The sequence below is a fragment of the Trachurus japonicus genome, chromosome 9 (genome assembly GCF_045865225.1).
Source record: "Trachurus japonicus isolate A0001 chromosome 9, Traja_1.0".
Classification (NCBI taxonomy): domain Eukaryota; kingdom Metazoa; phylum Chordata; class Actinopteri; order Carangiformes; family Carangidae; genus Trachurus; species Trachurus japonicus.
Genome location: NC_140915.1, coordinates 7472610 through 7497928, shown reverse-complemented (window position 1 = coordinate 7497928; position 25319 = coordinate 7472610). Strand labels below are relative to the sequence as shown.

General features: G+C 40.8%; 1 protein-coding gene and 1 pseudogene across 2 annotated transcripts; both read right to left on the bottom strand.

The window, feature by feature from the left end:
• Positions 1-1176: 1176 nt before the first annotated feature.
• LOC146980865 (arrestin domain-containing protein 3-like) lies at positions 1177-7671 on the bottom strand (annotated as a pseudogene). The gene is made up of 8 exons (XR_015036621.1): positions 7384-7671; positions 6945-7005; positions 6685-6835; positions 6492-6588; positions 5825-6081; positions 5499-5727; positions 3164-3255; positions 1177-1197 (listed from the first exon to the last, which is right to left on the bottom strand). The product of XR_015036621.1 is annotated as an arrestin domain-containing protein 3-like (transcript).
• A 3768-nt stretch (positions 7672-11439) lies between these two features.
• On the bottom strand, positions 11440-14194 carry LOC146980864 (GTPase IMAP family member 8-like). The gene has a single exon (XM_085785801.1). The coding sequence runs from the start codon at positions 14189-14191 to the stop codon at positions 11453-11455; it is 2739 nt and encodes a 912-aa protein (XP_085641927.1). The 5' UTR covers positions 14192-14194; the 3' UTR covers positions 11440-11452.
• Positions 14195-25319: the final 11125 nt, after the last annotated feature.

The following is a 25319-nucleotide window of genomic DNA, read 5'->3' as shown; positions in this document are numbered from 1 at the left end:
CAGCCCCTCAAAGTGCAGGAAAAACACAGTGTTTATTTGGACCTAACCAACTGCTGATCGGCGGGCGCTAACCCTGGGCGGAGGGATACGTGAGTTGGTTAGGTCCAAATAAAAACTGTGTTTTTCCTGCACTTTGAGTATGGAAAGCCGTTTTAGTCATAATGAAATAAATGAATAAATGCATAAATAAATAAATATAGCCATGAAATGAGATAGGATGATAAATAGATATAAATGAAATATAAATACATATATTTTTATTTTAAAAACAACATTTTTATTTTTTCAGGAGACTTTTATTTTCTAACGCCTCATTTATTTATTTCCAGATACTTTTATTTCCTAATGTCACATTTATTTATTTCCGGCGACTTTTATTTCATAACGTCACATTTATTTATTTCTGGGGACTTTATTTCATAACGTCACATTTATTTATTTCCGGCGACTTTTATTTCATAACGTCACATTTATTTCACTCCTCTTTTATTTCATGCTGCAATATTCAAATGAGGGGGCGGGGTTATCTGGACCCTTTCAGAGTAAAACATCACACAACGGCCTGAATATTCACCTTATTTTGCGCTGGATCTAGTGTGCGGAAGTGCTGTTGTTGTGAATTGTTGATGGCTACTCGGCAACTTGATCAATAACTTGAGGAGGAGAATAGTGTTTTAAACATATTCCGTTTTCTCTAGTTTCTGTTGTTGTTACACATCGTCTCTCTGCCTTATGAGGTCATGTGGTTTGACGGCTAATATGTGCTGCGTAGCTAACCAGCTAGCTATGTCTAGCATTATGTCCAAGAGCAGACGGCAGTAGCCTACCGTATGTCTCGAACACAAAGTGGAGAGGCAGGGATATTGTGGAGCAGGCTAGCACAACCTGCAACCACCTCCCGAAGAAAATATATAGCCTAATGAACTGCAATGAAAATATTTAAGTCGTTCACCCTCGTTACCGGGTGTACGTATAACCAGCGTAGAACAGCACAGTGCCGCCGTGTCTGAATGATGTAATGCAGCGGAGCTAATGCTGTTGTTTATTGGTAAAATAAATAATTGAATACGATACAACCACATATTCATCAAGTCCGCGTTGAAAACTTCACTCGACTTTTATTTTGAGCTACTGGGGTGATGCTCATTAATCAGCTGTGTAAACAGAAACAGTCAGTCAGCTGCCCAGTCTCTTTGTCTGCCCGGACACCAGAGCCCAGATTGAAGAGGGAGATGAACCGCTCCGGTGTGATACCTGTCGGAGCAGTATTTTGTCTGTGTGTGTGACCAGCTGAAAATGAGTTAAATAGTGAAACAGCAGCGCTTTTATAGCCGATTTTATGATTAAACTCTGAACCTGGTCGGGACCAGGTTATGTTCAGATCCAGATCAGATCAGATCAGATCCAGATCCAGATCCAGATCAACTCAGTGACGGTCGTAGCAGAGATCTAACAGAGTGAGATGTCGTCTCACTCGCTGACAATCTTTGACACAGTCCAGACAGCGACCCCCCCCCCCCCCGCGATAGAAAGAGATCATAATCTACACGTCGGTTAGAAGCCCAGGTTACACGTGTAGAAAAAATTGTAAACGTTGACACCCCTAATAGTTGATATCGATCGTTGATAGCCTACATCCACCAGTGATGACGCTATCAATCACCCGAGCTCTGGAGCTGCTACGCACCGCTACCGGCGGCAACGATGACGGCTACTGCGGTCCGACAGCAACGGGACCGGTAATGACAAATTCACATAAGCTACTGCTTCTCTGGGAAAGAGCAGAGCAGACACGTAAACGTAGTACTTGTTCTTCTCAACCAGAGTACCAGTAGGCTACTAACACATAGCGAAGTGGATAGTGAAGTGGATTGTTCAACAATTCACAACAACAGCACTTCCGCACACTAGATCCAGCGCAAAATAAGGTGAATAGCTAGGCCGTGTGATGTTTTACTCTGAAAGGGTCCAGATAACCCCGCCCCCCAATTTGAATATTGCAGCATGAAATAAAAGAGGAGAGAAATAAATGTGACGTTATGATATAAAAGTCGCCGGAAATAAATAAATGTGATGTTATGAATTAAAGTCCCCAGAAATAAATAAATGTGACGTTATGAAATAAAAGTCGCCGGAAATAAATAAATGTGACATTAGGAAATAAATAAATGTGGCGTTAGAAAATAAAAGTCTCCTGAAAAAATTAAAATGTTGTTTTTAAAATCTATTTATTATCCTATTTATTTAATTCGGGACTCATTTCATGGCTATATTTATTTATTTATGCATTTATTCATTTATTTCATTATGACTAAAACGGCTTTCCATATTTGAGGGGCTGGAAAAAATTATATTATAGCGAACAATGGAACCGTGTATTTTTTTTCACGTAAAACCTCTTTTAGGCCGCGAAAATAGGTCGTTTCTTTGGGTCCATTCACAACAATGTATATTGTAAATCTCTGGGCAGGGCTATGGGCTGGCGTTGCTAACGGGAGGAGTGCAGAGAGTCTTCTACTGCAATTAAAGTACTTAGGGGCTATTTGTAGGTCATACAACCCCACTTTAAAAAAATGATACTATCCCCCCCCCCAGAGTACAGAGTAAAATAAATGCACTTTTTTCCCTCTCTCTCTCCGCTCGAGCGCGGCTGTACCTGGCCGGCTTGAGCTCACTTCATGGGCGCGAGCCTGCTGCAGCCACCGCTGCGGCTGACAGCAGACTGAAAAAGAGAAAAAAAAGAAGTAAATTTCGCTTTGGTTAGGTTCAGGCAATGAAGAAAGGAGTTGGTTAAGTTTAGTAAAAAGACCAGGTAGAGGCTAGACAGGCTGGAAGCATAATGAGCGTTATATGTTATTAATATGATGTGCTTGTGTGACAAAGTGGGTGAGGCCACACCATTTGTCCCTTTACATTTCATTTCTATTTGAGTTATCTTGCTTGTTTAGTTTGTGTATCCAGTACAATATTATGCAGACACATCCTATCCCGGGTTTGGTTTGAGTTTGCAGTATATTAAGTACAGATCATTTACATCAACATGTCCAGATAAATCAAAACACAGACAAGTAATGTTAAGTTAAATATGTTTATTGGTTCAGTTTAGTTTAGGTGCAAAGTAACTTTTACAGATACATTATTGGTTTATTTGTTTTATACTCACCATGTGGTCCAGGGGCAAAAGGAGGAAAGGTGCAGTACTTCCTGCTTTTATATCCTGGTTGACATCATCAGTGAGGTCATCGGGTAAACCATCTATGGGGGGATGGAGATGTGTGTGAGTGTTAAATGTGTATGGTTTGATATTCTATAATGTATTGTGGCACAGATGTGTGTGTGTGTATGTGATGAAGATTATATAAAATCCCATTGTGAGGAAGTGAAGATTAAAAGTGTATGCTTACCTGTTTCAGGAGAGATGTGAGTCTTCCCTGCAGCTTGGTTTAGTCCAGGTGGATTCCTGTCTTAGACTCCCAGCATGCAGGGGAAGTGAGTTGAGTGTGTGGTGTCAGAGAGAGAGGACATCAGGTGTGCAGGAGAGTGCACAGTGTTTTCACTTTTGAGTTGAGTTATTTTCAGTTAAGCTGAGTTAACTGTTATTCCCTTAAGACTTTTTGTAAATATCTTTTTTGTTTATTTCACTGTGCATTTTTGGTGGCACTTTTTGTAAAAATAAATCTCTATTTTTGATAATTGAAACCTGCTTCATGAGTCTGCCTCCTACAATCCTTCACTCAGGCTTGCCCTACCACAGCTTGTTTTCCAGTTAATTATGCACATGATCCGTTTGATCCCAGAAAGGAAAAAAGGATCAATGCGCAGCCTCCGTTTCCTTTCTGATTGCGTCCGTCTGTCTGTTCGGAGTGGGAGAGAGAGACAGAGAACCCAATCCACCTGTCTGTATATCTGTCTGTAATGTAAGTTTGATTTGATATGAGTGTCAAGGTTTAATTATGGACACTAATGAGCGCGCAGCAGTGCGTAAAAGTCGTGCGTAATGACAGCTCCTCGTTGGTGAAACACAATAAACTGCACCTCTTCTTCCACGTGTGACTTATTGACAGGTGGAGCCTATATGAATAATTATATAAATGCATAGTGAACGGTAAAAACGGAGAGTTGGACTAATGCTAATAACTAGTCCAGTTCGAACTAATGAGGACCTCCCGTTAGTTCGAACTCTCATTACTCCGATTGTCGGACTAATGGGAGGTCGAACTAATGGGAGGTCGGACCAGTGCCATGGACCCAAGAAAGACCTGGGTCTTGTGCAACCTTCAGCAACACTGACGATGCCAGTGATATTTTATCTGCTCCAATCAACGAGTATGTAGCTAAAATGATTGTAGTGTAATCAACAGATCTCTCTCTTTTTTAATTGTGTCGAGGAAAAACTTGGAGTTGTTGAGCCTCATAGGGAAGCCAGTGGGTGTGGCTGTAATTTGAAACTCTGGAATGGGCACAGATGCCTGCTGTTTTATGGATGTTGTTGTTTTACGGTTTGAAAATGTAAAGTAGCAGATATAGATAATGAACCATTATTGACAATATTCCATATCAATAATAAATTAGATTAGTTTATTATTATTATTATTATTATGATTATTATTATTATTGTTACACAGCAATGCCGTGCAGTTTATTTGTTATCGTCAAATCCAAAAGTAATATCATTCTGTGATTAAAGATTACACTGTAGGCCTATATTATACTTTTCAAAGGACTCATTGATTGTTTAAATTATCAGTTGTTTTCTCTGAGTAATGCTAAATGATTTATGGAATAAGATACCTGATTATGGGGCTGTAAATAATACTTGATTCAATTCATTTAAGTGTTAAAACAAGTAAGTAAAGCCAAGTACGCTATAGTTCACAATATATGTGTATAACATTTCAATATTGCTTGAACTTAATAATAAACTTTATTTATAAGCACCATTCATGACATAAATAACAGCTCAAAGTGCTTTAGAAACCCCAGATAGTTTCCAGAAAATATTAAAAGGAATCCACTATCTTTAGCTAGTTAGTTAATTAGTTCATTTATTGTCCCTTTTGGGAAATTCATTTCCACAGTTTCTGAAGAAAGATAGCACCTTACATGCAATGGCAACAGCAGTGACATTGGACAACATCCATAGTACATACATAAACATATGGCCTGCAGATGAACAAAGCTGATTTAGTTCTGTGATGGCTGAAGGTATGAGGCTGTTAGTTAACCGTGATCATATCTTAGTATTCTATCTCTCCGTCAAGAGGGCAGTAATGTGAACTACTGGTGTAGTGCCCTAAGCCCTTTGAGACAAACTGTTTGTAAAAACGGGCTATACAAATAAAATTGCCTTGCCTTGCCATTGCCTAGTGGGTGTGTGTTGTCTTGTATTATTGTGTTTGCGATGCGTGTGATGGCTTTAGCATTTAACTGAGTGAGATTGGGAGTGTTCTTTCTAATGAATCGTTATTGCCATTTGTCTGAATAAAAGCATAGCCTACATTTGCTCATTAAATTATAATGGTATTCAATCCCTGGAGCAGACGGGCCTGGTGCTGTTGGGTTTTGTAGGAAGCTGGTCCCTCCTGCCCAGCCTGAGTTTGCAAATGCTCCAAACCCAATGTCAAAATATGGAGGTGGCTGCTCCTCACCAGGCCCCTGCACAGCGGGTAGGATGACTATAGGGAACTTGATCTCAGGGTCTAAAGCATACTTAACGTCCAGATAGACCTGTGATAGAGAAAGAATCAGCACTTAATATGTCTATTGTGGAGTTTTGTTGACATAAAGACATGCTCTGATGTGTTTTGGAAAGGGAAATACGCACCCTGAGCCTGTACTCGACTTTGAGGATGTTGCAGTTTAGGATGGACCCACACTCTGTGGGAGGGATGGTGATGGTCCTGGTGACAGTCTGAGCTGCAGAAGGTGGGATGGCTTCACCCACCTCCTTCAGGATGTCTTTGGTTTCAACTCTCCTCTTCTTTTTCGCAAAGTAGCTGATCTTCTTATACAAACAGTACTTGGGCTTAATGTCACGAGATGATTTGTTGTGAATGGAGGCCACCACATTAATGCCTTCCCCTGGAGAGAAAAGAAACACTCAGTACACAATTATCTCACTCTGAAATTGAAGCCTATACAGAGGTGATGGCAGTAGTTTCATACTGCATACACAAATATATCTGCTTTAATCTTACAATGTTACAGTGTAGGTAATTGCATTTTCATATTTTGAAATTCAACTTTTGATTTGAATTAGAGTGAATGCTTTTTCTCTCTTCTTTCAAAAATGTATTGATTATTAAGTTAACATTTCTTGGTGTGATTTAAAGAGGCAGCCCTTCTAAACTAGAGAATATATTGGATTATCTCCCTGTCCCCACGATTCTGATATCTTGTTTTCTTATCTTAACATAAAATGTTAAGGAAAGGGACTTTGAACTACTTGTGATTGTTAGATAATTTTTGGAGTAAAGGTATAAATTCAATACCTTGGTAGAAGCCTGTTCGTGCAATGTTTACATCCATGCTCACTGTTCCTGATGTGGAGAGCTTCAATTTCTTATCAATGATATCTTTCTGTGGAGTCTGACAGACAAATTACAAATTCATCAGAACTATTATTGGTGCATTAAAGTCAAACAGCGGTTGTGATCTTGTGTGTGTTTACTGTAAGTTTTGTACCATCAGCGAGGGATCACTGTTTAGGTTTCCTTTGTAGATAACATTGAACTTGGCCTTAGCTTTGCAGTCCATTCTCATGGACCTGCTCAGGTTCGCCTCCAGTGTGTACAGGATCTTTCCATGCGTGCCCTTGAAGGAGGAAGGGAGCTCTCTGCAAGACATGACACCATGTATGAAACAGCCCACACAAGTAACAATAAATAAGCATTTACGTGAAGCTTTCTTGTTTTTCCCTTAAAAGTAATTCAAGAAGAACTCACTGTGCTGGAATCTGAAAGCTGAATGGGTAGACGTGGCTTCCTGGACCAACAGTGTTATTGCCTGTAAAACAAAGTGATTTAATATGGCTTCCATCAGCAACTGCAGCATGGTTAATAAAATCAACTAAGACATACTATTCATCTGAGCCACAGAAATACAATGGGTCTAAAATCCAAACGGCCTATTGTAGATTTTTCTTAATTTTGCTGTTTCAATGCAGATGGTGAGGTTTATTTAAACTCTGATATGCACTCGAAGCTATTTTGGTTCAAGAAATGAGATGAGACAGGCATGGGTAGACATTTAGGCTCATTTAAAACAAAAAAAGGTTAAATAAACCACAGAAAAGCAAAAGACCACATTCATACAATATAATTTAAGAAGTCTCATTACAACAGATTGTGCTACATTGAATGGCATAGTAAGTATTGCACTTACCCTGGCACTCTACAATGAGAAATTGCTTGACGCTGAAGTACTTCTCCTTGTTATGATATACTAACTGTTTTTCCATGATTCTCAGTCCACTGAACTTCTGCTTTTCCCTTCATCTTGACACAGAGTGAGTCTATTTTACAGTCACTTGTCAGCTCCAAAGTAACCTGTCCTGTAAGACAATCACCACTGGTGAAGATGTTGCTGTTGTTTATGGGATTATATCCCACTGAAAATATCTTAACACTGTTTGACATGATACACTGTGTGGCTGCAAAGCAAAGCTGTGAGTACAAGACAAGCCTTTTTAAAAATTATTATTACTATTAAGAGTATTTATTTAGTATATTTTTAATTAACATAGGATTTTATTTTGTATGCTTTTATTCTATTTGAATGTTCAGATTTTTTGCACTGCTTTTAATCTAGGAGCACACAATTTCATCTCGTGTACACCGTACAAGAAATGACAAATAAAAAACCTTTGACCTTTGACCCTTTGACCTTTGAATGTCTGGTGAGATAGCAAAGACACAGATTTTATATAGTGAGGTGAGCCTGTGTGTGCAGATAGACATCCTGGTTTTGGTAATAATTAAACCACGGGACTTCAATAAATCTTCCTTACTGACCTGATCCATCATAATAGACAAAGAATAACTGGTTGTCACAAAATGTTGTGGATAGAACTGTCACATACATGTTTCTTGAATAAATCAACACAGTGCTTAAACAATACCATTAACAGTACACAAGTGCTTACAGCTTTAATGGTAATATATGCAGCTAAAAGCTACAGGTGACCCTCATTACATGGGAGTGTCCACCACGTGTCAAAGGCATTTGCAATGATCATGTGGGCTGATGTGTTGCTAGATGGAGCCAGTGGCGGAGCATATCAGATATAAACAAGTGGGCCATCTATTTATACATAGACTTTTTAGCTTAGCTTCTTGATTTTCTCTTGTCTTTAGCCTAATTGAACTAGGATTTATTCATTGATTGCACCTTGAATTTACATTTTTTCCTTAGTGATGAAAACCATAGGTAATTTCTCAGTTTGTAGAGTGGACGGGCTTTTAGTCCATCTGTTCATTCATCCACAAGCGTCGGGAACGCAACGGAGGAGAGGAGGAGAGAAGGAGAGGATGAATCTGTGCCAAATAAAAGAGATTTTACTTCAGAGAATTTCCATAAATCTGTTTTTGTTTGTTGTTGTGGGTTTTTTTTAGCTGTCAGATCACAGTGAAACAAATTTACTTCCGTGTGTATGTGTGAATATAGGCTATGTGTTAAAGCATCCCTCCTCGTGACACGCTTACAGCGGTCTAGACATGCAGGAAGGAGCGCCTAAACTAAACACTGAACAATTAGCAAAGGGTCTAAGCAACAGAAACCAGTCTAATCAATTTAACCAGGTTAACTTTATTCTTTTTAAAAGTTGAGATCTCAAGGTATGCAAAAAACAATGAGACATCATCAAGAAGTCCCCGAGAAGCATCTGTTCATGTTACAATATCATAAGTTGTATGAAGTATTTATAATAATAAAAAAATGAAAAAAACAATAATGATAATGATAATGTAGCCCACTATAATGGCAAACACGACAAACAACATTAAACATAAGTCTACCATATGAATCACCCAGCAATATGCCTACATTTGGTCTGAAATAAGTATTTAATCTTTAAGTGCTGAACTGAAGGCAACTGGACTTCTTGATTGATTGAATACATTTAACCTCATCAAAAGGCTTCTTGAGTTCTGATAACAATAGCAAGAGAAAGTCAATAAAGTCAGTAATCAGCAGTAGGGTTGTTGGGATTAAAATAATTGACATACCATTTCATTTCATCAAGACATTCACAATAACAAAGAAAACAAATGATAAATCTGCACTGACATCAATCTATTCCTGCTCACCTCTCATATATAGGTTATTCTTAGAAACACTGACGCCCAGTGGTGAACATGAAAACTGTATGGTCTTTTTACCAACACAACCATGTAGAAATTAGTAGACATCCTGCAAAAAAAATTGCGCTAGTGTTGTTACCTAATGACAAAATGTACAAAAAGCATTACAGCGTCAGTTCTGGTCTCAAGATATGGTCATGGTGGCTTTTTATATGAAGGTTGAGTCATTCTGAACAAGAATGAATAAAGGTCTAAGGTCATAATGCATAAATCTATCTAAAAGTAAAACATTGACATCATCACTATGCTTAAACCAATAATCACATTCTTGTTTTGCATGCCATTAACCAAAGTAGTTGTCTGAAAAAATGTAAGAAACTGAAACAATGTTTTTGTTAGTAATATTTAACCAATACGTACAAATATAGGTTTGGTTTAGGTTTCACCTCTTGACCTTTATTCCCATGAACTTCTGTTACTGACCCTCTGTCTCTGATGGTCAGTCGTGTGCGGTCAACATGTGTCTTTCTGAGGTCAATGACATCAGCTTTATTTTTCCAGTCTTTGGGGAAAGGTTCTTGGTATATTCTGCTGCCGACAGCACCATCTCATCACTGAAAATCGTTTCAATGTGACTGAGGAGATCCGCACTGTTGTAGTGATGGAAGTTTTAGGAGGTTGAGAACCTGGCTGCAGAGGAAGGTGTGTAAGCCAGGCTGGCTCAGGCTCATCTTCGGGGGGGGGGGGTCTAAAGCTTTTTCTTAAGCTTTAGATCGACAAACACCACCACAGCTGAGTGGAGGACAGATTTTAGAGGTGTCTTTGGTTGAAAGGTTGGGAGGTAAGGAAACTGTGGGGCTGCTAAAAGATGTATTGCAATACCAGTGCCTAAAAGAACTTCTTGATGACAAATGGGAGACAATGACAATAAACATCTAGATGGCTGCTACAGTATGTAAGGGTTCTTCCAACTTCTTCCTCACACTCCAAGTAAAAAATATAAATGTAGGCTATGAATAAAAAGAAACATAATATTCTGAATTATAATAGAAACCATATGTAATTATCAACATTTTGAATTAAAACAAATCACGAATAAATTCCACTAAAGCACACAAAACTCATCAAAGCTCTGTGTGTGTAACAATAAAATCGTAAACTGTTTGTATGATCACACCCTCATCCTCGAGATATCGTTGAAATGGGTTCTTCTTTCTTTGCTTTTCTGGGAAGAAAAGGTGAGCCACAGGAAATGAGGATTTTGTTTCCAAAATAAAAAAAAATATGAAAACAAGAAAGCTCCAAAGGTTTTCTTTTTTTCTTTTTTACAATCTATGTCATTTTGTTGTGTGTGGACACCACAAAAAATGTTATTTTGGTGCCTTTGGAGGCAAATGATTATTTTGGTTCCTCATTAGTTCATCAGTAACTACTGTAATGTTTGTGTACCTTACACAAAAATAGTAACTAATGAATAGGTAATGATTCAGTACTTATTACCTACTCATTTTGATGTCTCACTTTACACAAAAAGGGTAACTAATGATTAAGTAATAGTTAGTTTCTCAGTAATTTGATTAGGAGTTACTGAAGAACTCACCATTGACTAGTGTGTTCCTCATTCATTCCAAATTTGTTTCATAGTATAACTACTCTAAATTTTGTGCACCTCAAACAATTTGACTGTGAACAATGGTGTGATCAGTATACAGTACTTTACATGCAGCCCCCATGACACATTCTAACAAACAAACTATCATATTTATATTGAAGCCATAGTACAGAATAACAAGGATGGTCATTAATGTATAGTATATGTGGTCTGAAATTAATGAATAAAACTCTTCTCAAGAATCCTGCTGTCTGTGATTTTTTTAAGGAACTTTTTGTAAAGATGATGATGAAGAAATGAAAAACCACTCATTACGTGTCATTTTAGGTCATTAATAGCGCCTCATTAGTTCCTCAGTAACTATTCCTCTGAAATTTGATCAGGGGTTCCTGAAGAACTGACCATTAACTAATAGTTAATTAATCAGTAGTTCCTCAGTAATTAGCCTACTCTAATTTTGTGTACCTTATTGTAAAGTGTTACCAATATTTTTATTTTGATACTAGAATCGAAAGGGAGAGACCTCTGGTGTTGTTGCATCTCATAAAATGTTACATCTCTCCTCTTTCCTCACATGTTCCTTTATCAAGTTGTTGATTACTTCCTCATGTTTTGTCTTTAGGTCATCAATTGCTTTCTTCTGATCTTCTTTGTTTTGAGTGAGGCGGAGACAGAGGTTTTTCAGCTCTCTCATTTCTTCTTTTTGCTTTTGCTCCAGTTCCTCAAACTGTTTCTTGAATGTTTTATCTTTCTTCAACTGTTCAATCAACAAGTCTCTGTTTTCTTCTAATTTCGTCATCATACTAGCAAAGTTATTTTCATATTTATTTTTGAACTCATTGAATTCTTCTGCTTTCTTTCTGGCCTCTGATTCATATTTGTTTTTAATATTCCCTATCTCTCTGGTGTGGTTGTCTCTTAATTGGTTTTGCTGCATCTCTTCCTGTTCTTTTCTTTTCTTGTCCTCTTCCATTCTTTTGTTCTTTTCTTCCTCCTTTGCCTCCTCAAACTCCTCTTGTAGTTTTTGAAGTTTTTCTTTCTCCTTTTCTCTCTGCTTTTCTTCCTCGAGACGGTTGTCCCACCATTGTTTTCGCTGATTCTCCCAATCATCTTGTTGTTTTCTCATCTCTTTTTCTTGTTTCCTCATCTCTTCTCTGCTCTTTTCCAGCTCTACATCAGTCTTCTCCTTTGACTCTGATTTAGCTTTTATCTTTTCCTCCAATTGTTGACGTTTCTGTTCCCACTCCTTTGCTTTAGTCTTACCTTCCTCTCTCCACTTCTTTTCCTCTTCCTTTCTCTTTTCCTCATCTCTTTTTCTTTTTTCACGCTCCTTGTTGATGTTTTCTTCTTTTTCCTCAAGTAGTTTCTCTCTCTCCTTTCTCTCCTCTTCCATCTTTGCTGTCTGTTCTGACATTTTTGTTTTCATTTCTTGCATTTGTTCCTCATGCTTTCTTTTAAGTTCACCCTTCTCTTTCTGCATCTCTTCTTCTTTTTCCTTTAGGATCCTCCTAAACTCATTTTCTATGGCTGCCTCGGCCTCTTGGAGCAGTTCATTTGTGTAGTGTTTGCTTCCATTTTTCTTCATCATCGCCTCAACCATGATCAGCAGTTCAGCGACTTGTACACGGTTTTCTGGATTTTTATTATTGAACAAATGGTATCTACCCCCACAGTCATGAATCAGTTTTTTGACGAAGGCATCACACTTCTTTATGTATTTCTGAAATCCATCATTTTTAAAATGGTCTCCTCCTGTGAATATGATGATTATGAAATCAGTTGACTTCTTCCCAAAGACCTTCTTGATCAGCTCCACAGATTTTGTTTCCTGCTCTGTAATGCGACCAGTGTCCATCACCAGTAAGAAGACATGAGGTCCAGGAGCCAACATGTTCATGCATTTCACAAGCTCCTCTTGAACGTCTTCATTGGACAGAGTTGTGTCAAATAAGCCGGGGGTGTCGACCACAACTACAGGACGTCCATTTATGTGCCCAGCAGCTTTTTCACAAAACTTGGTGACTGACTGTGGGCTGCGTTCAGAATGAAAACATTCTCTACCTAAAATGGTGTTTCCAGTTGAGCTCTTCCCAGTGCCAGACCGACCAATCAGAACCATCCTGAGAGGCTCTCTGCTCTGATCATGATCTTCTTCTTCTATCCCGCCCTTCTGTTTCACTGCCTGAAGTTCAGCCATGAGTCTTGTAACCCTCTCCATCTGAGCCCTGGTGAACATGTCCTTTGTGAAGCATCTGGATCCGTCAACACTCATCTTGTCCACAGTGTCCAACAGCTCAGGGATCTGCTGTTTGTCCTTGATGTTGACAACAACAGATCTTCCTCCACAGCTCTGACAGAGCACCTGGATGTCTCTGTTATCTCTGACAAAGTTAACAACAGCTGGAGCTGTAGGATCTGACTCCACAGTGAACAGGATCATGGTGAAGTCATTGACTCTACAGCTGAATGTGTTCTGGATGGTTTCTAACTCTCCTTTGTCTTCATCAGTGAGGGGACCCACAGGTAGGACCAGGATGAAGCCATGGACGCCCTCAGGATCACAGAGGGAGATACACCTGAGTGATTCCTCCATCACTTCCTCCTGAGGTTTTCCATACAAGGCAGGAAGCTCCACCAGGGAAACCTGACGTCCACACACCTCTCCCTGACGTTTAACACACTCTGATGAGTTGGAGACTGAATGAAGCTCTGTCTGACCTAAAATGGCCTCAGCTGCTGAAGTCTTCCCTGCTCCTCTCCTCCCACACAGAACCAGGTTTAGAGCTGGTTTCATGGGTTCAGACTTTGGTCTCCACGACTCTTCAGTGAAGGTGAGGAAGGTTCTTCTGTTTGTTTGTACAATATTCTCAATCTTTTTCATCAGCTGATTATGGTCATTTTCAAACATGTTGTATTGTCTTTGTCCACAGTCTAGAAGCAGTTGATGAACAGTTAATTGAGATCTACTCGTCTTCTCTGTTATGACGACCATCGAGTGTTTAAAAGCATCTTGACCAAACAAACTCAGGATGAAGTTCAGAGTTTTTCTGTTCTCCTCAGTGAACTTTGAAGGCTTCACCAACAGCAGCAGAACATTTGGTCCAGGAGAACAAAGAGAGAAACAGCTCTTCACTTCTTCTATCACTGCTCCCACACACAGACTGAACATGTCTGGAGTTTTCACCACTGTCACTGATTTTCCTTTCCACTTTCCTTTGGTAGCCTCACGTGGCTTTTGTGGGTTGAATTTAAAAAAATCTAAATGTTTGCTGCTAGTCATCAATTTGGTTAATGTGTTCTTATTCTCCTTCATTTTACCAATGATCATGATCCTCAGTTTACCTGCAGTGAAAGTCCATAAAATAAAACATTAGGTTGCAGAATAAAATTAACACATTGTTCACGTCTCAATTAATCACTGTAATCCCACCATTACTTACACAACATCATGGAGGGATTTACACATACTTATTGTATCAAAACTTAAATTTTTATGTGACAGTCTCTCAATTAGTCAAGGAGGCAGCCAAGGAACTCTCATGTGAATTAACATAAAAATGTATGCTATATATATTATGATATTTTCAACAACTCTAGACAAATCACCCAAAACTGTTAGTTCAGTTTGACTCACTCTCAGATGGCAGGTCATGAAAGCTGCTGCGGTTCTTCACAGGTTGAGCTTCTGTAACTACAAGGATACAGAAATATACAATATACTTATGTTTTATATTCATTTCATATTTTTGATCTAACCCCTAGCAATAGCATCATAAAAAACTATGGTGGTGACTGTAGGTTACTACTGATGTTATCTAATGGCTCGTTGCTGAATAATGAGGAGTAAAGATTACCGTATTGACCCGAATATAAGACGACCCTGAATATAAGACGACCCCTCTTTTTCAAGACCAATATTTGGAAAAATACTTTTTATTTGGACAAAATTTCATTTGCATAAAAAAAAATTCATTTTTTGCCCTGTACATTTCAACATCCTTGGTGTTCATGCGGGGGGGAAAAATCATAAAATCTTCTATAACTCCGCAAATAGGCAAAGCGAACGCACTTCACGGTTCTCTATGTCATAGGTTATAACAGTGCAATTAAACGAGCATAAGCCTACTGGCTTAACCTGTGCAATAAACGGCGCACATTTTCTTGACAAACAGTGTCAGAACAGTCTGCAAAATGTGAGAACAATAACATCTAAAAACACCACGGACAGTTTTTTGTTTTTTTTCATTCATTCAGCTGCATCCTCCGCATCACTGGGTTCCTCCTCCTCACTCGCACTTTCGTTGTCGCTCGCTGCCGCTGCCGCCGGCTCCTCCCACATCAAATCATCCTCGCTTCCATCCATCAGATTTGAGATGCAACATTTCTTGAACCCGTTGATGATGCTCTCAGAGGACACATCTGCCCAAGCTTGCAGGATCCATTCACAGAGAAGACGGGCAGAAGGTTTCTGAATTTTTCCAGTACGTGTCAGGACATGGTTACCAGCCAGCAGCCATGCTGTGTAGTTCTTCCGCAGATTGTTTTTGAATGGCTTATTAACGACCACATCCAGTACCTGTAACAATTTTTTTTAAAACCATTATAGGCCTACAGTAGCTTGTTGTTATGTAGACATCTATCATAAATTCTACTGTATCTTTTCAATTTCCCAATGACTCAAACTACACTGACCTGCAGCTGACTTGTCATTCCACCCGGGATGATCACCAAGTCACCATTCAGCTCCTTAACTTGTTTCTTGACCTCATCTGTCAGATGTCCACGGAAAGCATCTAGCACCAGCATGTTTCGCCTCCGTCTAAGTCCCCCGGGACGTCTGGCCCACACAACCTTCAGCCAGTCCACCACAAGCCTGGACTCCATCCACCCCTTCTCTTGTGCACGCACAATTATGCCAGGCGGCATAGGATCTTTGGGTAGAGTCTTCCGTTTTAAAATCACATAGGGGGGGAGTTTCGTCCCATCGGCGAGGCACGTTAACATAACGGTAACCCGGCTCTTCTCGTTCCCTGTGGACTTTACAATCACAGACTTGTCTCCTCTTTTGTGAACCGTGACAGAGGTGGGCATGTCAAAAAAAACTGGTGTCTGGTCAGCGTTGCCCATCTGATCCAGGGGATATTCATGCTTCTTTCTCAATTTTATTACAAAACGCTGGTAGTTTACCAGCTTCTCTCTGAAGTCTGCGGGCAGATGCTGAGCGAGGCTTGTCCTGCGTCTGAGGGACAGGCCATTACGTCGCATCATTCGGCGGGACCAGCCCATGCTGGCTTTGAATTCGGCGCGGGGAATGTTAATCTCTGTGGCTACTTCAAGTGCTTTTTGCTGTATCACTGCCCTCGTGATGGGCATCCCTTCATTACGTTTTTCATTCACATATTCACACATCCTTCTGTCAACTTCTGTGAAGCGACCAGTTTGTGGACCACGATAGCTCTTTCTCTGGCTGTGAGCGTTTTTTAGCTCATCTTTCTGGGACCGCCAGCGTCGCACGTTGCACTCAGTCACATCATATTTTTTTCCTGCCCTCACGTTATTCGTTCTCTCAGCTTCATTTACAACCATAAGTTTAAAATTCGCATCATAACGTCTCCTCTGATTTTTATTCACCTGACCGACTTTGGAAGCACTTTTTTCAAGTGGATCTCTGTGTCCGGGCTGCATCTTTCTGTCATTCAGTACAGTAGCTTATGCAAATGAAGGCTAACACACCCACTCCAGCCATGCTTGTTTATGTTTACAGGATCACGTTAGGGTCACACTGCGCTAAACGCTGACGGAGACAAAAGCGCTCATATGGCGCTACCTATTGTTTTACATGAGTTATTCCTTAGACCCCGAATATAAGACGAGGCGTAATTTTCAGGCATTTTTCAAGGGAAAAAATATCGTCTTATATTCGGATCAATACGGTACGGTATTCTCAGAGAGACTGATATCTCATGCAGTTTCACTCACAGTCAGGGCGAGGGCGTTCAGGGCTGCTGCTGCGCATCTGAGAGTTTAATTCATCATCATCTACAAAACAACAGAAAATTAAAAAACATCAAAATTATATAAGCCAACATTAATGTACAAAGCAGTAATAGGTAATCACAGTAATGGGTTCACTTTGGGCTGGACCTTGCGGATAAGTTTAGATTCAGTTCATGAGTTAAAGGGATATTCCGGCGTAAATTTAAGACATGGTCCAACGCACCGTAACACCGAGTTAGACCCCCCCTCGAGAGATGAAGTCTGCTAACTGCTAGCTTCTCCAGTTGTAGCAACGTTAGCAATGACCGCACCATAACAAACAGCGCAGTATATGGATCCACTATCCACCGATCAAAAAGCCACTTACAGCCACAAATAATGCTCAGAACAGCACCAAACATCATCAACAGTACAATCAGGGTCCCAACACATAATACGAGGCATCAAACATCTGTTAGCTTAGCCTGGTTTCTATTGAAAAGAGACGAAAACAACTCACCCACTCTCCTCGAGTTATACGCTATGCAGCAACTTTCCGCGTCCAGCATAGAGTCCAGGCACTGACAACACAACCGCCTGGCAGCACAGTCATCTGGTTTCAGCGGCCACCGACAGGCATTGACCACCACACTGACCATTGATTCCCCCTTATCCTATCTGTGATGTCTGCTTGTACAGGTAGTCAGCTGGCGTGGAGGCGATTACCGAGTGAAGTAGAGTCCCGCAGCTCAAGGATGAATGTGTGTGTATTACTCCATATAATGCAGCCAAAGTTCCTATGTATCTTGCCTATCAGTTTGTAAAAGTTATTATTGAGTGTTCACAGGGAAATGAACGGAGAGAATCACGTAAACAAGCGCGAGATTAGGCGCGAGATTAGACGCGAGATTAGACGCGACGTCACACACACGACCAACGCCGTTCGTTGCCCGGAAGAGACTGACTGTAATTTAGTGAAGGAGACATCACGGACACGGCTGAGTTTATGGAGTTTGAGAACAACAACGACTGGTTTCATTTTGATGGGCGCTACTATCAGTTTGAGACCGAGTTTACTGAAGACAAGCTGAAGGAAATGGAGGAGAAAAGTGAAAGAGGGACAGCTGCGGTGGCGGCTATGTGCTGGAAATGGAGCCTAAAAGTGACAGAGGGAGAGAGCTGGTGGAGGATATGTGCTGGACCTGGGGGAATCAATGGTCAGTGTGAGGGTCACTGCCTGTCGGTGGCCGCTGAAACCAGATGTCTGTGCTGCCAGTCGGCCTCGGACGTGTGTTGTCAGTGCCTGGACAAGGAAAGTTGCTGCGTAGCGTATAACTGGAGGAGAGTGGGTGAGTTGTTTTCGTCTCTTTTCAATAGAAACCAGGCTAAGCTAACAGATGTTTGATGCCTCGTATTATGTGCTGGGACCCTGATTGTACTGTTGATGACGTTTGGTGCTGTTCTGAGCATTATTTGTGGCTGTAAGTGGCTTTTTGATCGGTGGATAGTGGATCCGTATACTGCGCTGTTTGTTACGGTGCGGTCATTGCTAACGTTGCTACAACTAGAGAAGCTAGCGGTTAGCAGACTTCATCTCTCGAGGGGGGGTCTAACTCGGTGTTACGGTGCGTTGGACCATGGCTTAAACTTACGCCGGAATATCCCTTTAATTGTGTGGATCAGATCATTACCCAAGAAAGATAAGTATAAACACATATAGACTTGTTCAAAGTATTGAATCCTTGATCAATGCAGCCACTAAGGCAGGGGTCTCAAACTCAAATGAGCTGGGGGCCACTGCTGGCACTGTCATCTCAGTGGGGGGCCACTTCAGTGTTCGAGACAAGTATATATAAAAAAAAAATTCTGAAAACGGGGTTGGCTGTCAAACGATTCAAATTTTTAATCGCTATTAATCTCAAAATTTCCTGATCGCATCTTTTTCATTTTTGCTTGAAATACCAGCAATATGAATGGAAAGCATAAGAAACATCCAGATCTGGACGTTTTTTATGCTTTCCATGCTTTCCAAATACCATTTTCATGGTATTTAAAAATCATCTGTCAGAGAGAGAGCAGCCTCGTTTGGTGACAAGAACAAGTTCTCTAGTGTAGGAACATGAGGAGAAAAAACATGCAGGTTTTCTGTAACATTATAAAACGGCGCCCCCCACCCCCCCACCCCCTTACACACACGCACGCACACACACACGCACACACGCACACGCACACACGCACACACGCACACGCACACACACACACACACACACACACACACACACACACACACCACCCCCTCCACCCCCCTCCCTCCCTCACCAGGCTGAATGAACGGGCAATTGAGGGGGGAAAAAAACTCGCTTGTCGAAGCGGCAGCTCTACGTCGCGCACAACCACAATAACGTCAACAACAGCAACAGCAACATGTTGCAGTGGATTATCACCGTTTGACCACGGGGCAGAGAGAGCAACTCCTCACAGTACAAATGCACGGTCGTCGGTGTGACGTGCAGAGTGCAGTGGGACGACTCCTCAGTCCATGAGTTTCATGTCTCAGACCGGATCATGTAAATCCAGCTGCAGAAATATCCGGGGGACGGGAGCGCCGCGGTAACCGTAGTAACTCACACACACTCAGACACAGACACGTACACCGACCTGGAGAGACAGCCCCTGCTGCCGACCTGTGTGGCCACGTCTGGAGAGAAGCAGCTTCTCTGTTTCCCAAAACTACGGAGCGGCCCGAGGTTAGCGCATTAATCGCGCGTAAAAAAAAACAGTGCCATTAAAAGCATTTTGCGCTAACTTTGACAGCCTTATTTTTTACGTCAAGACGCGGGCCGGATGTAGGGGGGCCGCGGGCCGGATGTGGCCCCCGGGCCGGGAGTTTGAGACCCCTGCACTAAGGGATGAGAACAATCATTATTATTACTAGGCTAACTGCATTTCTCACATGTTTTCACGTTTTTTTTATATCTCCAGGTGTTGAGGGAATCTGGGTGTCAGATTCAGGCCTGTAGAGAACTTAACATGCTGCAACATGTTGTTCAGACTTCACAATTTTCCATCCAGCTTTAAGTGTGAAATAAGATGCTTCACTGACTTACCTGCAGCAGCAGCAGCAGCAGCCATCTTGACCTTGGCTGGAGGGAAGAGGAAAGAGTTTAGTTTCTCAACCACTAAAATTTGTAACCTTACTATCTGTCACGTACACAATAACAAATAAATTACTAAGTGTTCAGTTAACATCTGAAGATAAGCAGTGAATGGTGTTTCAACTCTGTCACCAACATGTTAAAGGACCAGTGTTGGGTATAGTTACTTTTGAAAGTAGTTAATTAAGTTACAACGTTACCATCAGTTAAAAGTAATCAGTTACGTTACTGCGTTACCTATGAATAAAAGTAACGCGTTAGAGTACTCATGCGTTACCAAAAATTAAAAGCCTTTTGCAGCGCCTCGCACATGCTGCAACTTAACAGACAGACACACAGCCTCTTTTAAATGCACTGAGTCCTGACGAATAGTCATCCAACCAAATTAACTCTACAGGATAACAATAACAGGAAAAACAGTCAGAAATATGCAACATAGCGTGTTTTTTTTGTTTTTTTGATCGCAGAACTGATCAAAATTCAGGAGTTGCCGTGAATCCCTCTCAGCGGCTTCACTGCTCGATCTGTCTGTCAGTTTGAATGGAGGACTCACGTGTGGAGAGGAGGGAGGCTGGCGAGACGTGAACGTCCTGCCTTGTGTGTAATAAAAGTTTTTTAAAAATGCAGTTAAATGTAGCTACTGGTATCACACTGCTGCTACGGCAGCTATGGAGTAGAGGTCCGGGCTGGACCGGGGGAGAACTGAGCTGCCGCTCGCCAAGAGGGAGCTGCTGAAAGCAGCAAGCACTGAGAGCCGGCCCGGGCTGCTTGTTGCTGCTGGAGAAGCAGGTCCATACGTGGAGCTGATTCATGTAAATGGGCCCTTAAATTGGATGTGGATTTTTTTTGCGGTCGATAGAAGCTTATCACCAACGCAGAGTGTTTTTATCGTTATGTTCTTGTCCTTTTCGCCGGCGAATTGAAACGCACACACACAGGCAACGTAGGTCGGCAGGACACAGACGTATCACAGCGCTGCGCCTCGGCTGACACATCTGCAGGTTGCACAGTAGTCTGTCTGACAAAAAGCAGGCTGCAGTCGGGATTTTCCTTTCCTTATCCGGCGAAAAGTAACGGATTACTTTAAAAAAAAAATTTAACTAAGTTACTGATTGCTCAACTCACGAAACTAACGCGTTACGTTACACGTTACTCGAAAAAGTAATTAAAGTACCCACAACACTGTAAAGGACAATTCCGTGCAAATTCAACGCGGGGGTGTATTTTCCTAACATTTTAGGTCTAAAAAGAAGGAATCTGAAGATTTTCAGTTTAATCGCTCCTGTTTTGCGGTAGTTGCGTCTGTCCCCGCATCGCCACGGCAGCAATGAATGGGAGCGGATGCAAGTTCCACTGCTTAGGCTGTTTACATCCCTCAAAGCCACAGACAGTGTCAGATGGCTACTCAAACATGCACCGAGAAGTTTATTTACTTCAAGCAGTTGCCGTGCGCGGTGTGTTCAGGTGCAGTGGGAAAGCTCCCATTTGTGTCATAAACACAGGAATATCAACTCTTGACTTGCTTGACGTTAAAAAAACTTCTCGGCGCATGTTTGAGTAGCCACCTGACGCTGTCTGTGGAAAGAAATGTACACTTCAAGCAAGTCAAGAGTTGATATTCCTGTGTTTATGACACAAATGGGAGCTCAGACTGCCCGTGAACACACCGAGCGTGTCAACTTCGGTCTCGCGCGAGACTCCGGGAGACTTTGAATTATAACTAGTTTTACAAACATGTCGGCTTGCTTGAAGTAAATAAACTTCTCGGTGAATGTTTGAGTAGCCATCTGACGCTGTCTGTGGAAAAAAATTGCAGCTTTGAGGGATGTAAACAGCCTAAACAGCGGAACTTGCATCTGCTCCCGTTCATTGCTGCCGTGGCGATGCGGGGACAGACACAACTACCGCAAAACAGGAGCGATTAAACTGAAAAATCTTCAGATTTCTTCTTTTAGAGCTAAAATGTCACGGAATTGTCCTTTAACATGTTGGTGACAGAGTTGAAACACCATTCACTGCTTATCTTCAGATGTTAACTGAACACTTGGTAATTCATTTGTTATTGTGCAAGTGACAGATAGTAACATCACTTTCATCATGAGTCAAAAAGATTAGTGAACAGGATTCAATTCGGCTGCTCTTTAAAATAAAATAAAAGTTCAACAATTTGTTTACGTCTTCACATAAATCACATTAAACTCATTTCTAAAAAAACATATGCAACACCAGGACACCAGAAACCATATAGAAGGCAACAGCCTATGGGAGATGCACAAATTAATGGAGTATACTACAAAATCTGTAGTTTCATTTTATATTCATTACCTTTACATATCCTACTTTAACTTATGTGATTTTTACTGGTTATTGTAGGCTTTACTCCAGGGCATTCACTGATATTTTGCTGAAAGTACTATTTCATCAGTAGTATCTAGTCTCACAGATGTGCGCCATCTTTGGGTGCTGGCTTCCTGTGTTATCACTGTTACAAACTCCTTTCATCTTGAATCTTAAAAGGCACTTATACCAGATCAACAGCTATGACTGCATGACCTCTTCTATCACCTCTGTAACTTAAATTACTTTTGCTGTTCTTTAAACATTTAACTCTTCACATAAGACCTGATTTAGGGATTTTTTTTACTGCCTGTTTTATTCTTCTTCCTGCTTCAAACCACTGACATCAGAAATACAAAATCACTACTGTTAATGCCACTGATCCAAGGGGGGAAACCAATTTAATCCTAACCGATGTGAGAAACATAAACACGAATCCGAGACTTTACATGTCAACCAAATTTGAGATTTGAGGTAAATTGGACATTTCCTCTGCACGTTTCTCATTTACACATTTCTAAGGAAATTGATATTCGCCTGGAATCACGGTGAATTATATCCTACTATCATTAACCAGAAAACATCTTCGATGCGTTCAACGAGCATTCATTTCTATCACAATTTCACATCAGTTAAGTTTCTTGACTGTCTCAACCTAGGTTGTGACGCCATCACAGTGACAAATCCAGTCGGCAGACGAAGATATTATTATATAAATTAGATGATGAAATGCACTCACCTGCAGATGATCAATAATCCGTCTCTAACGTCAGTCGTTCTCCTGATTTGATCAGATTTCCTCACTAGTACAATGACGTTTTTCATTGAAGTTGTTCAAGTTACTTCGACATCCGAACTTCATGCTGTGCCATCAGTCCGACTCCAATCCGAAAGTGAAAGGCATGCATTCAATAGGCCTACTATTTAGGTCGACGTTGTTTATATCCGTTAAAATCGAAATATATTTACACGCTACAATCCCGTTTTCATCATCCTGATCCCTCTGACGTGCAGTTACTGATCGTTTAAATCGGGTACTTGCTGTGATGAACCGTGTCTATTGATTTTATAGCAGGGATGTCGCAAACGTGTTCTTCCGCACGTCAGAATATATCCTCATTAACAAGGATAAAAAAAGAAAAAGAAAAAGGAATAAACTGCTCAACTGAACAATCATGAGGCACGGACAAATTAAAAATCAAGTCTGAAACAGAAAAATATTCTAATTGATTGTGATTTAAACACATTGAACCGGGCAGGAAATTGATTAAGTTGTGCAGCAAATAATTTGTGGGGCTGTCCCATTTCTCCACACTTGGCTCAGTGCGCTTGGTTACGCACACACTTTGGTGACGTTTTGCCGGCGGAACGTATATTTGCATATAGTGTGCAAGCATGGACTAAGTGGCCAAGCGTGTGGGGGGAGATTTAAAAGCAATCGGGACACACTTGACAAGTGCAGCCTGTGCCGTTGCGCACAGCACACTAGCACAACTACTACACACACACAGCAACAGTTTTAATAAACAGTGCTGCTGGATCAGTCTCATCTACTCCTAAAGTGTCTCTATGCGCAAGATTCAAATCATAAATGTGTAAGCCCAACTCCGTAAGTAAATAAAACAAACAAGAAAAACGAAAATATAAAAGCATGAACAGAGCATGATAAATATAAAATATGACATTAAAAAGTCATAATTAGCCTATGAGATAGAAAGTTAATTTCATTTTATTGAGATTAATTCAATCGCATTTCCTAAACATGACTTGTGGCTCTGGGTGACGGCGGACTTCACCGTGGTGCATTGTGGGATTTATACTTGGCCAAAGACCGCTCGGATGCGGTCTTACCTTAAGTGTGGGTAAAGTGCAAATCAAGCGCGCTGCACTTTCAGTCGTTGGAGAAATGGACACACTTGCGCACTGACACTAAGCCCATGAACGCGCACGCCAAGTGCCCAAGTGTGTAAGTGTGATCGAGTGTGCATATTGGGACAGGGCAGGCCCTCAGTTAAAGTTGTTACAGACTCTGCAGACAGCAACAAACCACCTGTTTGAACAAGAGCTGACGTGTGGAGCTCTTTTCATTATGTCAGAGCTCCACCTGCTGGACGCAGCGAGACATCAGGCAGTCAGCTCACTGAACAGACAACACTCAAACAAGTATTAACAAGTTACATAAAACGTTTTGCTCTTACCTTATTAGCATGACAGGATTAGAGAACCCAGCAGCCCACAGGTTCAGACAGCTCCAGGGCTTCAGCCACAGAGACACAAAGCAGCAGACTAAGAAATAAGAAACAGAAGAACTACAAAGCAATGCAAAGTGACAACAAAAACAACAGAAAACAAATCAAAACTGGCCATAAAGAGACAGAAAGAAAAAGTGAGTGTCATACCTACACCACAAGAGCCATAAGAGGAATTTGGTTTACGGATGGCCAAGGAAGAGGGGGAGATAAGGGAAGGGGAAGAATATTATTATTTTTCTTTTCTTTAAAAAAAAAATCTAATTTAATTTAATTACTTTTTTATTTTTTCTCTTTTGTTGTTTATTCTTGCTTTCACTCATTTCCTTGTCATGCTTCATTGAGTCATTCCAGCTCAATCCCCAGCACATACTCCATACTTATAGGCACACACGGAACATGTCATATACCACCACAACATATGTACAGTTTTGTCTAATTTGTCTTGTCAAACTTTGTAACTTTTGTATGTCCTTCTCTGTTTGTGTTGTTTGCCAATTGTCCTAGCAGCAGCTAAAAAAAAGAAATAAAAAGACAACAAACAGACAAATGAGCTGCAGACAGCAACTCTGATCCCAAGAACCATACAACAGTTAAATCATGCAGGTCGCCTTAAGATGGCAGTCACTACAATCATCATTTGGAGGAAAACAAATAACCAATCTTGCGATTTTATCAATTACATTTCCTA

What these genes read in the sequence shown, in the direction of transcription:
- LOC146980864 (XM_085785801.1), bottom strand. Translation starts at nt 14,191, where the DNA reads ATGACTAGCAGCAAACATTTAGATTTTTTTAAATTCAACCCACAAAAG.